We start from the raw sequence: 12561 nt of genomic DNA, 5'->3' as shown, positions 1-12561 counted from the left end.
CTTTAATTCGTTTCAATGTTACTCTGTTTCTTTAAAAACTCCCCTTGATTTTCAGATGTCCCCTTCTGGGCAAGATGCCTTTGATCATGGCCCCATTGTCCAGAAAGAAAAAAAACAAAAACCATATCCTGAAGAAAGAAACATAATGGATTGCCTTTCTGCACTCCTGTGCACACAGGCTGAGTTCTGCTTCTTCAACGTTTTGAGCCCAAAGAGAGATTATTCACCACTATCGGCCCCTTTCCTAGAAAGGGCTATGGTCCTCCAGGAAACATGTTTTCTCCACATTGAATTCCTGTGCCAGACGTTATCTGTTTAATTCATTTGTTCCCAGCTAGGATGTTGTGTTCGTGACGATGTGGAATAGACCCCTCCGGAGGCCGGCGGGAGGGAGTGGGGAGGCAGGCAGGGTGGGACAGATGAAAGGAAGGAGTGAAGAATGAGGGCTCAGCGCAGAGAGATGCCGCAGCGCAGCCGAGGTACAGACAGGCAGAGAAGAGGGGCAGGAGCTGCCATACACTCAGACCTCTCTGCTGACTGACAGAAATTTTCTACAGGCCAGAGGGGAGAGGGCACAGTGGCTGCAGTGCAGGAATCGAGTGGGTTGAGTTAAAACTCTGTCTGGGAGAAAGGACCCACCAAACAAGGACACAGCAGGCAAGGAGAGAATGACAGATGAACACTTTTTATATCCGTTCCGTCTCAAGCTACTCACCTGACTTTTTCTCTGTGTTGATAAAATGATTATTCTAGTTTACTTTCCATTAAAACCTGGGTTGTAAGTTCAAAACCCTTTCCAGTCTTCCCTGGGCAGCTCACTATGTGGAGGAGGTCTTTGCCTCTTCAGACTGGAAGAGCTCCACCTCAAAGGTCTGGCCAGCCACAGGTCCCAACACACTTCCCGTATTTCACCATATTTTCCCACAATAAACAAAACACATTCTAGAGCTTGCATTATCTTTCCTGGGTTGTTTTTTTTTTAATAATGGGCAAGAAACACAATTCTTCCCCCAGAGCTGATATTGATGAGAGCAGAGTCCTTTGTTCTTAGTTCGTACTTGCACAAAGCATCTCATTAAAGCAAACCCAAGTTATTCCTTTAATAAGACGTGAGTCATGCTTGAGAAAAGACTTCAGGATTTGGTCTCATTGCTGTGGGAAGGGTATTGCTCTACTGGGAGTTGTCATTGCTCAAGGTGAGGTAAAAGTTCATACCAATGGGGTAGGAACCAAAAGCCCAAAAGATTTCAAACTGCTTCTGAAATGAAGAAATGCAAGGGATTTATATGCTATCTTTGTATAATCTTTCCATTCAAATTCCAAGTTCTATTGAAGAAAATAAGCTACTATGTATTAAACCTTTGGGCAGAACTGAAGAGAAGCTGAAAACAAGATATGATCTCATTCTGACCATAATACCAGACTTCCCTTGTTTTACATGGAGCTTGTTTTGAAGCTTATTTTGAGTTCATTTGGCAATCAGCCACATTTGTCCCTTTTCCGTCTCAATTTGTCCATTTCAATGCTGCCATCTTGTGGGCCTACTTAACTGTCTGGAAGATGCTGGAATAAGTTCCTTAATGAAGCCAAGTACTATACATTTCACTAGAAATCCTGTCCTGCCAAGGACATTCCATTAGTGTTTCTGCCCTTTCTTATTTTTCTCCAAATCTTATTGTGAGTTGTTGCAAAACGTTGCACCATTATGGTACAAATAGATATTAACAACCAGAAAATATATCTGATAAATAAGCCATAGCTTTCTTTTTGAGTCATATATGTTACAGCATAGTTATCAGCTAATGTGGGCAAATCAAAAGAATTAACCTAACCACAAAAAAATCCCAAAATATGGGTCATAAAGTGACAAAAAAACAACCACATCATTTACTAGAAATAGTTGTTCTTCATCTGTTTCCCAGCAGAGCTGCTCTTGCCATGGCGTCTCAGAGTTTCAAGTGGAATGGTTCTGTTAATGGTCAAATGCATGCATTTGATTTCGAAGTACAAAATCTGAATTATGCAATTAATAATCACATTTCGTCCCTCCTTTTCCCTCTTTCCCTGCAGAGCTGCCACTATACAACTTCAACTGTGCCTTTGGCTGGGGATCCCAGAAGACTTTGTGCCACTGGGAGCACGACAACCAGGTGGATTTAAAGTGGGCAATCCTGACCAGCAAAACTGGGCCGATTCAAGACCATACAGGTAATCATGAGTTCATGATTTAGCCATTTTACGTGGGAAGAGGTTGTTCTGTTTAATACCAACATGCCTTCCAAAACCATAGGAGAGTGAATTATACCTAAAATATGTAGAGTCACAAAGATGATTCTCTAGGCAACTTAATCCCTTATATGTAGTCACAACTGACCATAATTGTCCTTTCTGTTGGGGAATAAAGATCATTTACTGCCAGGAATTGAAGATATTGCCTTCCCCTGACTTGCCTTTGGATAACCATAATAGGGGTAGGAAAAAAATCTGAATGACCAAATACTCTGCAGATATCACTTACCAAGTGATACAGTCACAAACAAATCTCACATTATTCCTGTTTGTACTTACAGGAACTGCCCACCACAGAAAGGCACTGTAAGTGAAGCTTCCCAGATGGATGTATTTCCACACTTTCCTCCTCTCTGGCAGGAGTTGGAGATTATAGCTATCCCTTTGTTCACACACAGTTTTTTCCAGAAATATCACCCTGGGAAATTGATTGGTTGGTTTTGTAGTATCTAACTCATGGTTCTGCATAATTAGGCAATAAATATGCTGCTGGCTAGTGGAGAAGGGAGGGCATTGCGTGACCTGCACAGCCTCTCGCTTTAGTGTTCTCTCTTGTATACGTGCAGATTAATCAAATGTGTTGAAATGAATTCCCCTTCCCACTTCTGCAACCCCTTTGCTTAATGAGAATGACAAGGAAATTAGACAAAATTGGACTTTTTAAATTCTGAGACACTTTCAATTGAATCTTAAGACAAGTACAGTAGTTTCAGGGAAAAAAAACTTATAATACTTTGACTATAAATGGCATTGTACAAATAAATGGCATCAAATTAACTAAATGCAGTTAGCTGAAGTGAAGGCTGTAATGGTGGAAAAATTGATGTAGAGTAAAGTGAAATGGCTCAGTAGGATCTGACATTGAAAGGAGGTTAAAAGCTATGTTAGCCAGAGACTGACAAAATCTAAAAGGCATGCATAAGTAAAGCTCTAATTAAGACAATGAAGACAGAGTTCCTGACCCGGCATTGCAATAATATTCTGGAAATGAGAGCTATCTGCACTTTGCCACCGCGGATTATAGAGCGACTGAACCTGTCTTCAATCAAGAGATGAAGAAATGATATTCTTCAAATGAGATTTTGTTGTTTCCGCTGGGCCCTGCAAGTGCAGAAGACTTACTTGTTCCATTAGCTGTAGCTTCAGTAACTCTTACGTGCAGCCCCTTTTTCTCCTTACTGCACTAACTTTCAATATTTTCCAAAATTTTCCTTCAACTCTAAGGGCACCTTCACCCGCCAGGTTTGCCATTCACCTGCCAGCAGGTACAGAATGAGTACGGTGGGTGTGAACGCAGACCATGAGCAATCTGAATGGCACTGACATCCCAAACAAGCCCCTCAGTGTCACTGCTATACAGCAAGGCCACCCTATATATTGGGAGAACAACAATGAGCAACTCACAGGCATATCTGGCTCTCAGCTGCACGTGTATAAACCTGAAGAAACTCCACAGAAATTATCTTCAACAGCAATTGCTTTAAGACAGCAGGATACGCTGTATGTCACTTCAAATTATACATGATATGATTAAATCTGGTCAGCGTTAGATCTTCCAACTGAGACAGCCATCCTCATGCTGTGATTATTTTCCTCTTTTACTCCCTTTGGATTTCCCCATCACCATTCCCTGCACAACATCCTTGTCCCTAAATTGGAGAGACATGTGGATTTGATGGATGGACCACTCAGTGGATAAGGAATTGGCTGGTTGGTTGCACTCAAAGAGTTGTGATCAAGGGCTCAATGTCCGAGTAGAAAGGAGTGATGAGGGGTGTTCCTCAGGTGTTGGTATTGGGACTGGTGCTATTTAACATCTTTATTGGTGACATGGACAGTGGGATTGAGTGCACCCTCAGCAAGTTTGCTGATGACACCAAGCTGTGCGGTGCAGTCAATACACTGGAGGGAAGGGATGCTATCCAGAGGAACCTTGACAGGTTTGAAAGGTGGGCCCATGCAAACCTCATGAAGTTCAACAAGGCCAAGTGCAAGGTCCTGCACATGGGTAGGGGCATTACCAAGCACAAATATAGGCTGGGCAATGGGTAGATTGAGAGCAGCCCTGAGGAGAAGGACTTGGGGGTACTGGTGGATGAAAAACTGGATATGAGCCAGCAACGTGCACTGGCAGCCCAGAAAGCCAGTCACATCCTGGGCTGCATCAAAAGAAGTATGGCCAGCAGGTCAAGGGAGCTGATTCTGTCCCTCTGCTCCACTCTCGTGAGACCCCAGCTGGAGTACTGCTTTCAGCTCTGGGGCCCCCAACATAAGAAGGACATGGACCTGTTGCAGCAAGTGCAGAGGAGGGCCATGAAGATGATCAGAGGCCTGGAGCACCTCTCCTGTGAAGACAGGCTCAGAGAGTGGGGCTTGTTCTGCCTGGAGAAGAGAAGGCTCCGGGATGACCTTACAGCAGCCTTCCAGCCCCTAGAGGGGGCCTGCAGGAAAGATGGGGAGGGACTTTTTACAAGGGCATGAAGTGATAAGACAAGGGGTAACGGTTTTAACTGAAAGAGGGTAGGTTTAGATTAGATGTAAGGAAGAAGTTCTCCACTGTGAGAGTGGTGAGGCACTGGAAGAGGTTGCCCAGAGAAGCTGTGGGTGCCCCATCCCTGGAAGTGTTCAAGGCCAGGTTGGATGGGGCTTTGAGCAACCTGGTCTAGTGGAAGGGGGGGGTGGAACTAGATGATCTTTAAGGTCCCTTCCTGCCCAAACCACTCGATGATTCTATGATTCTTTGATGACATTTGCACATGTTGTGCTGCCCTCTGCACAGAAAAAAAAGTTGGAAAGAACATATAGGCACAAGCACTCCCACTGAAGAAGCCGGACAAGATATTACTGCAGTAAGATAGAAAAAAAAAAAAAGGCTAAATTTTTTTGGCACTTTAACATCATCTTCCCTTATAAATTTCTTTCAAAGACCAGATACTTCCACATGCATATTGGCTAAGATACCTCTGACTGCCCACAGAAAAATCCACACAAAAGAAAAAGTCCTTGTCTCATGTTAGAAGAAATATTTCTTCTTATTATTTATTAGGCCCGCTCCTTCCAGCCACTGGGTTTAACCCACTCCTCTTTGTTCCTGGTTCATCTTTTAATACCATGTCCTTCTTATCCTTCCCAGAGTAGCAGTGCTCATCTTCCCTTCTCCATTGGTGCAGGACTATACCATTACAATCCAGCAAGTCTCAATTACACATTATTTCAAATGAAATTCAAGGACATCAAAACCCAATGTTGATAAGACACCACCCTTCCAAAACATCTTCCTTTGCCTCTTTTTACTTTTCTTTTGTTTAAGCACTGGCATAAACAGAGATATGTATACTTATTTCAGCATTTGAGCAATAGTATTTCTTATTATTACTTTTCTCCTTCTTACTTTCAAAATAACTTTATACCAATGCCAGTAAGTGCTGTCTCCATCCTTCTGTGTGAGTGCATTACACATGCAATATATTCTTACACATACAAGGATGAGCTTCATATTTTTCCACCATAATTCTCTGCAAAGAAGCTGTTCAAAAGCTGACTGGAATGGATGCCTGGCTGGTGAAAGTCAGAAGCACTTCTCTGTAGTCAGCATCTTACTTAGCAATTTTCTATTACCAAACTAATCACACTCCCACGTCCTTCTCTCCCAGTGTGATTAAGCAACTAATTTTCCAAGTTAAGGGCATTAGGTGTTCAGATTTCAACATCTATAAATCCATTACGCTCTTCAGAAAATACCAGCCATAATCTTACTCTTTTGGGAAACAGCTCACAAATATACAGAGCCAAATATATTATTACAAAAATCAAGGGAAAAACTCTGGCACCATTTGGGACAATTGTCAGACTCTATTTAGGAGCCCTGTTTAGATCTCAGTTCCTGATCTCTGACCATGGCTGTTCAAAGCTATGTTATCCGCCAGTGTTCTTCCCATTCTAATCTTGCCTTCTTGAACACAGATGACTTTAAACAGAGATTAAAAATAGCTCTTGGCAGAATTAGTGTAGAGTAGGCCCCAGGGATTTCTGTCTAGTCTGCTGAACTAGGGCTGGGTCTCTTCGGGAGGTGCACGCTGACTAATGGAGCATATGCTCTTGCACCAAACATGCTTTTGCCTCCTTCCCTGAGCAAAAATAAGTGTGTGCCACGTAGTGAACATGTTGTTACGGTTCACTCTCAACATAAAGCATCCCAATGAACAGCAAAGGAGACTGCCAGAAAAAATAAACTCTCCATAGAGTACCTCAGCTTTCCTAGAGTTCCCAAACCAACTCCTTGACTCTCTTGGTTGTGAGGCTTGACCCATCAGTGTGGAAGGAAAACAAAATGATCAGGGGTGGTTGGGGCTTCTTAGGTATACAAAGAAAAAAAAAAAGCTGGTGGCTATTCCTAACACAGTCCTTCTGTCACAGTAGGAGATGGCAATTTCATTTATTCGCAAGCTGACGAAAGCCAGAAAGGGAAAGTTGCCCGACTGCTGAGCCCCGTGATTTACTCGCAGAACTCTGCCCACTGCATGACTTTCTGGTACCACATGTCTGGTGCACACGTTGGCACCCTGAAGATCAAACTGCGGTACCAAAAGCCAGATGAATATGACCAGGTGCTGTGGACCCTGAGTGGGCACCAGGCAAACTGCTGGAAGGAAGGACGTGTTCTTCTTCACAAGTCTGTGAAACACTATCAGGTGAGCTTGACTGCTCCTTGCTGAACTAATGGAGCCGAGGCCAGTAAGACCTTGCTCGTCATGTTTTACACACCATAGCAGAAAATGTCACTGAAGGATTTATGTAGACAGTATTATACCTACAGATGAGTTGCTGTAACAGCAATAATAGTGGCATATTTCATGGTATCTCAGATGACAGTGATATAAGCAATTTGTTATCGAAGGCCAAATAAATAGTTTTGAAATCGTTTTTTGTCTGTCACAAAACTGCATCCTTGACACAGTTTTGCTGCTGATGTAAAAGTCTTTAATGAAGTTACGACATTATATAAATTCACATTTGCACATATAAGTTCATAAAGGCATGCAGTGCAGATTGGCAGGCCACAATCAAAGTACATGTAGAATGTCATGACAAGTGAAGATGTGTGTTAACAACTAATTAAGATACCCTGAATGCTGCAATTGTGTATTAACAGGAAAACAATGTGAACACTATCTTATTTTGCCAGGTGGTTATTGAGGGAGAAATTGGAAAAGGAACTGGAGGAATTGCCGTGGATGATATTAAAATTGACAATCATGTAGCACAAGAGGATTGCCGAAGTAAGTACAAATAGCAAGAACATATAGACATCTCATCCAAAACATTATTTATTTTGTTTTGACAGCTGTTTTTGTCTGTGAGAAAGGGATAGATAATTATTGACTATATAGGAAGTCTTGCACTGAAAACATCCTGATCTGGCCCATAGTTTTATTCATACCAAGTGCCACTGGTGTCACCTCAGTACCGCAGCAGCTGCAGTCTTTTGGATCAGCACTGTCATCCTACTGACATGGGTCACAGCATGTTTCCATTCTCACATCCCTCCCTATATTTTAGATTGCTGCCCTCTTTAAATTTCTGGTTTTCCTAATGCTCTTCCCTGTTTTAACTAATGTTCAAAATTCAATTTTATTTCTTCACCCTTTTCAGATCACTTACTACCAAGCCTACTTGAATTCTATTTTAAAGGACCATATCAAACCCTTACAGGATACACAGATAGGGCAAAATGGCCCCTGCTCTGTCCTCTGCTGTCCTGCAATTCTGAGTTTGCTGCAACTCGTTCGCTGTAGTCACCAGATCCCAGACATGTGGGACACGAAGTAATGTTAGAACATGGCCTTTTCCACATCTGAGCCAGGCTATTCCTGAGATGCTATTTGAGTCCTTCTATTTCTGGCCAGTCTTGAGTTATTCCAGTCACTGCTGATCATATGTGCATTGCATACTGCACGTAATTTGGCAGCAGCAACCCCAGACAAACACAAGCAACTGAACCCTGTCCTTCACGATGGAGATGAAGCAATGACTTTTATGTAGGAGAGGCAATAGAACTGAGAACCCGCAGCATTAGAAATATAAACTTATGCCATGCAAGTTGGCAACACAGCTGGGAGCAATAATAGAGGGTGTTCCTCACCTTTTGTAGCTAATAGCCTTTTGAGGGTAACATGGCAGACTCCAACTATATGGTAATTTCACTGCAGGATGAGAAAACTGTACAATCCCTTTTTATCACACATTCCCTCTCCTGGGGTTCATCATATGCCACCAGAGTGACAGTTACCAGAAAAGAGAGGCAAGACTCACTGCTTGGTCCTCCTGCAGTGTGTCCTCAGTGCCAAGAAGGGTGCTGGGACCAGTGATGACATTTATCTGACTCCAAAATGAGAGAGGAAAGTAACTTCTTTCCTACCTCCACATGTTTTGATTGTTCAAACCAAATGCTGAGCAAAGATTTTGGCCTGTGGGAGCTAAAGCCAAAAGCTCAGTCTGAAGCCCAAACACAAGTGGTCTCGCTGCAGTCAATGAAACTGTTCTTGTGATTAACTATGCCAACGCTGATGAAGTGTTATGGAATTGGGCTCCAAAATTGTAAATACAATGAATGAGATGCTAATTCATCACACTGATTTCTCTTTCCCAGCATGGAAAACCCCTGCTGATAACTAAAACTGTGCCAAGACTGGGCGGAGAGGAGTTTTTAAATCTTTCTTTTTCTCCATTAATTTTCAGAGCCCTTCATAATGAACAGTTCTGTCAAGCTGACATAATGATGCTCTGACACAGGAAAATCTGCTATACCATTATTGCCAGCATGATAGTCAATCAGTGTTTGTAACCCTAATAATCAATGTCAATTCTCTTTGCTTCATTAGAATCAACTGATGTGGAGAATGAAATAGATGAAGAAGAAGACCCAGAAAGTAATCAAACAGGTAAAAATTGTGTTATTGTTAAAAGGGAATTAATTTTAAAGTGCATTTTCATGGGAATTTGTGTATTCTATTTGTTTATAGATTAGTTCTCTAACTGCGTATTGTATTAAGGTTTTTTGATTTATCTAGATCAGATGCTAAGAAGGCTTACATTCATTTGAAGAATTTAATAGTTTTATTCTTCTGTGTCATATAATCTTATGGACTTTGTATTATTCATACCTATCTCAAACCTTTCAAATTTTTTATACATAATTTGTCACATTGTGTACATATATAAGCATGCACACTATAGATCCTTAATATTTTGTTATCTAGAAAGCTTGTCCACAGCTGAAGAAACAGCTATCATTATATCTTACAATTTATGATTCACGCAGTGTCTAGGTAATTAGGCTCAAAACTCTTCAGGCTAATTGTTTCTCAGACCTGGCTGAAAATGTCATTTTATGACCAGTCTACCAAAACATTATCATTTTCAATGATGATAGCTGTAAATGGATCATTAAATGGATCGTAATTGTCATATTGTCCCAATAATAAAATATACTTGCATTTTTCAGGCAGAGCTTAATTTTCTTCTGTTACAGTCAACGGGATTGCTATCATTGATTTCAGTGAAAGCAGAGTTTATCCAAAAAGACTTTTTGGCTTTTCCTGCAACAGTTAGCAGGGTTTGCAAGCTTATTGGATCTCTTTCATAAACTGAAAGGGTTGAGGGAAAACATTATGATACTCAGTGAATATTTTACACAACGGGGCAGAGTGCTCTTCTGTGTCAGTCCTGTCACTATTTCCATTTCAAGGTCCAATCCTGAAGTCAGTGAAGTGGAGATGGATGCAAAAAGGCTGGAGATTCCCAATCAATGTCTAAGGCTATAAACCTTCACACGGAGCTGAACAAGATTTAATTAACATTTTTGAGCTAAATACTGAAAGCTGGCAAAATATAATCAAAAGATCTGGTTATTCATTCCCAAGACTCCCACTTAATCCAAGGCAGAATCAGACCCCTACTACCATGCAGCAGATTCAAGGATTGGAGAACAGTATGAAAAAAATCAACAATTATTTGGGCCACATAGTTTTCAGCTATTTATGACTACCTCCTAGAAGCTAGGTTTTCAAATTATGTAACAATTTATGTCAAAAACTTGATGTCCTTTCTCCAAATCTCCAACTCATCAAACAAAGTTCTAACTAGAATTGGTTCTGAAAATTTTGCAATTCTTTACTCCATTTCAGGGTTTACACCTCCATACCATACAGGCGAGGACTACGATGATAACATCTCCAGGAAACCAGGCAATGTCCTGAAGACCCTAGATCCAATCCTTATTACCATCATAGCCATGAGTGCACTCGGGGTGCTTTTAGGAGCCATCTGTGGAGTTGTCCTGTACTGTGCCTGTTGGCACAATGGGATGTCAGAGAGGAACTTGTCTGCACTGGAGAATTACAATTTTGAACTGGTCGATGGTGTGAAACTGAAAAAAGATAAACTAAACACACAGAATTCATACTCGGAAGCATGAAGGTATAAAGCAACTAGAGAAGTTTCAGAGAATCGGGATGGAAGGACATAGCTCGGTCATGCTGGGGAACTGTTGATCTTCTTTTACTGTACAGGCTGAAAAGTGCATTGATGACACTGAGCCAAGCTTTTCTCAGGAGCTTCAATGAGTGTGTAACCGATAAACATGGACAACAATCTGTGTTAACAATCTGAATCATGTACAGTCTGCTTTTTCTGTTGGTTTTGTTTGAAATAATCAAATGCTGGTGTTGAGACCAAGTATGATTGACTTATAGTTCATTTTGTCTTTCTTTCTCTCCCTCTCTCTTGTTTTCTGTTAATGGATAATTTGGGTTTTACTGTGCAAAATCCAAGATGCTGTCACAAAATGTATTCAGTGGGGTCCTTTGGATGGACATGCTGTCTGTAGCTCAGTGCCCAGAAAATATTGGAGTAACAGCAATTTAGTGGACTCCTGCACCTGTATTTGTGTATAATTGCTCGTGTTGTGCATAGGCAAAGAAGGGTTAGGATGTTTTTGAAAGTACTGCTGCATCAGTACCGATATAGTGTGTCAGCTCTGTTTACGAAGCAATACAGTCAAATTTTATTGATGTTTTTCAGTGTTGTACTAAATTTTGTGCTTGTGAATGCCATAAAAGAGTATGTGCCATCATCAGACACAACTGGTAACCAAGTGTACTGCCTAAAAACTAAACAAAAAAAGTCCTTGGCACTGGCTAGTGTATGTCCTCTCAAGTGCCTTTTTGTTTGTACTGCTTCTCATTGTGTTAACATTAACTACAGCTCTGCTTCTCTGCAGTTATGCCCTTGTCTTTAATCATATTCTAATGGCTCACTGACTAAAAGAAAAGTATATTTTAGTGTAAGAAAGTAGCCTCAGCAAGACAAGGGCTAATCAGATTTGACAACCTGGCTCGATTGTTCTGCTTTCTGTATTTCAACTTCATGTCTCTTGACCCTTTTGTATAAAGCTGCAATATCCCCTTTTATTGTTCTTTCATATAGAATGTATTTTCAAATGTAAAATCTCTCTCCCTTTCTCTTCTCTTTCTCTCTCTTTTTCTCTTTCTGAGTAGATTGCATAAGCATTTGCCATTGCCAAGGAAAGAAAACTGCAGCTTTAACTTGCTGGTAATGGCAAAGGATTTTATTAGAGTTTGTGTTAAAAAATAAGGGAAAATTCTTAACTTTACCCTCCAAAGTCGAACTTTGGGTTTCTTCTTAACAGCATAAAGTGACAGTATCTTTTTTCCTGAAGTCGTGAAATATGTCTTTTATCCTGAACAGCTTGCCTGTTAATTACACTAGGGAGAATGATTCCCTTACTGAAAAGATTGCCTGTAAAAAGAGAAACTTTCCTCCTCCTGCCCCTACCTGAACCCAGAGTTCTGTTCTCTCAGTAAACGTGTATTTTCATGCTAATCAATGCTAATTGGTCTTACGCGTGGGTACTGAGGGCAGAATAAAATCCCACAGTGTATGTAGGGTATGTTCTTATCATCCTGCTATATCCAATTGGCTTTTCATACCAGGAGGTTTCTGTTTGACCAGAAGTGCAGATAGTGACAGATTCAGTGAGCCGAGTAATGTAAGCTGTTGGGAAAATGTGCTTGACAATTATGTGGCAATTTTTTAATATTTTAGGACAAATACTATTGGACAAATATATTCAACAGCCTATGCATCTGGTCCAACAGGGTAAAAAGAAACAAGAGTTTGTTTCCCGCAGGGGTCCATAGGAAGAGGCGAGGGACCAGAGGGATTGCTCCTCTCCTGCAGGTGCCAGGGGAG

The 12561-nt window shown here is 41.1% G+C and overlaps 1 protein-coding gene across 3 annotated transcripts in view; it reads left to right on the top strand.

The window, feature by feature from the left end:
- NRP1 (neuropilin 1) overlaps positions 1-12188 on the top strand; it is a 114230-nt gene extending 102042 nt beyond the window's left edge. For 2 of the 3 annotated variants that reach the window (XM_010585259.1, XM_010585250.1), the window contains exons 13-17: positions 2071-2208; positions 6706-6980; positions 7475-7568; positions 9171-9230; positions 10476-12188. In XM_010585259.1, coding sequence (XP_010583561.1) covers positions 2071-2208; positions 6706-6980; positions 7475-7568; positions 9171-9230; positions 10476-10765 — 857 coding nt within the window. In that variant the 3' untranslated portion in view covers positions 10766-12188. The remainder of the gene's footprint in view (positions 1-2070; positions 2209-6705; positions 6981-7474; positions 7569-9170; positions 9231-10475) is intronic. The other variant, XM_010585268.1, reaches the window with a different exon arrangement.
- Positions 12189-12561: the final 373 nt, after the last annotated feature.

The sequence above is a fragment of the Haliaeetus leucocephalus genome, unplaced genomic scaffold (assembly GCF_000737465.1).
Source record: "Haliaeetus leucocephalus isolate CR32 unplaced genomic scaffold, Haliaeetus_leucocephalus-4.0 Scaffold0, whole genome shotgun sequence".
NCBI lineage: Eukaryota > Metazoa > Chordata > Aves > Accipitriformes > Accipitridae > Haliaeetus > Haliaeetus leucocephalus.
Note: the sequence above shows the minus strand (reverse complement) of the source record. Positions and strands in the feature narration are given on the sequence as shown.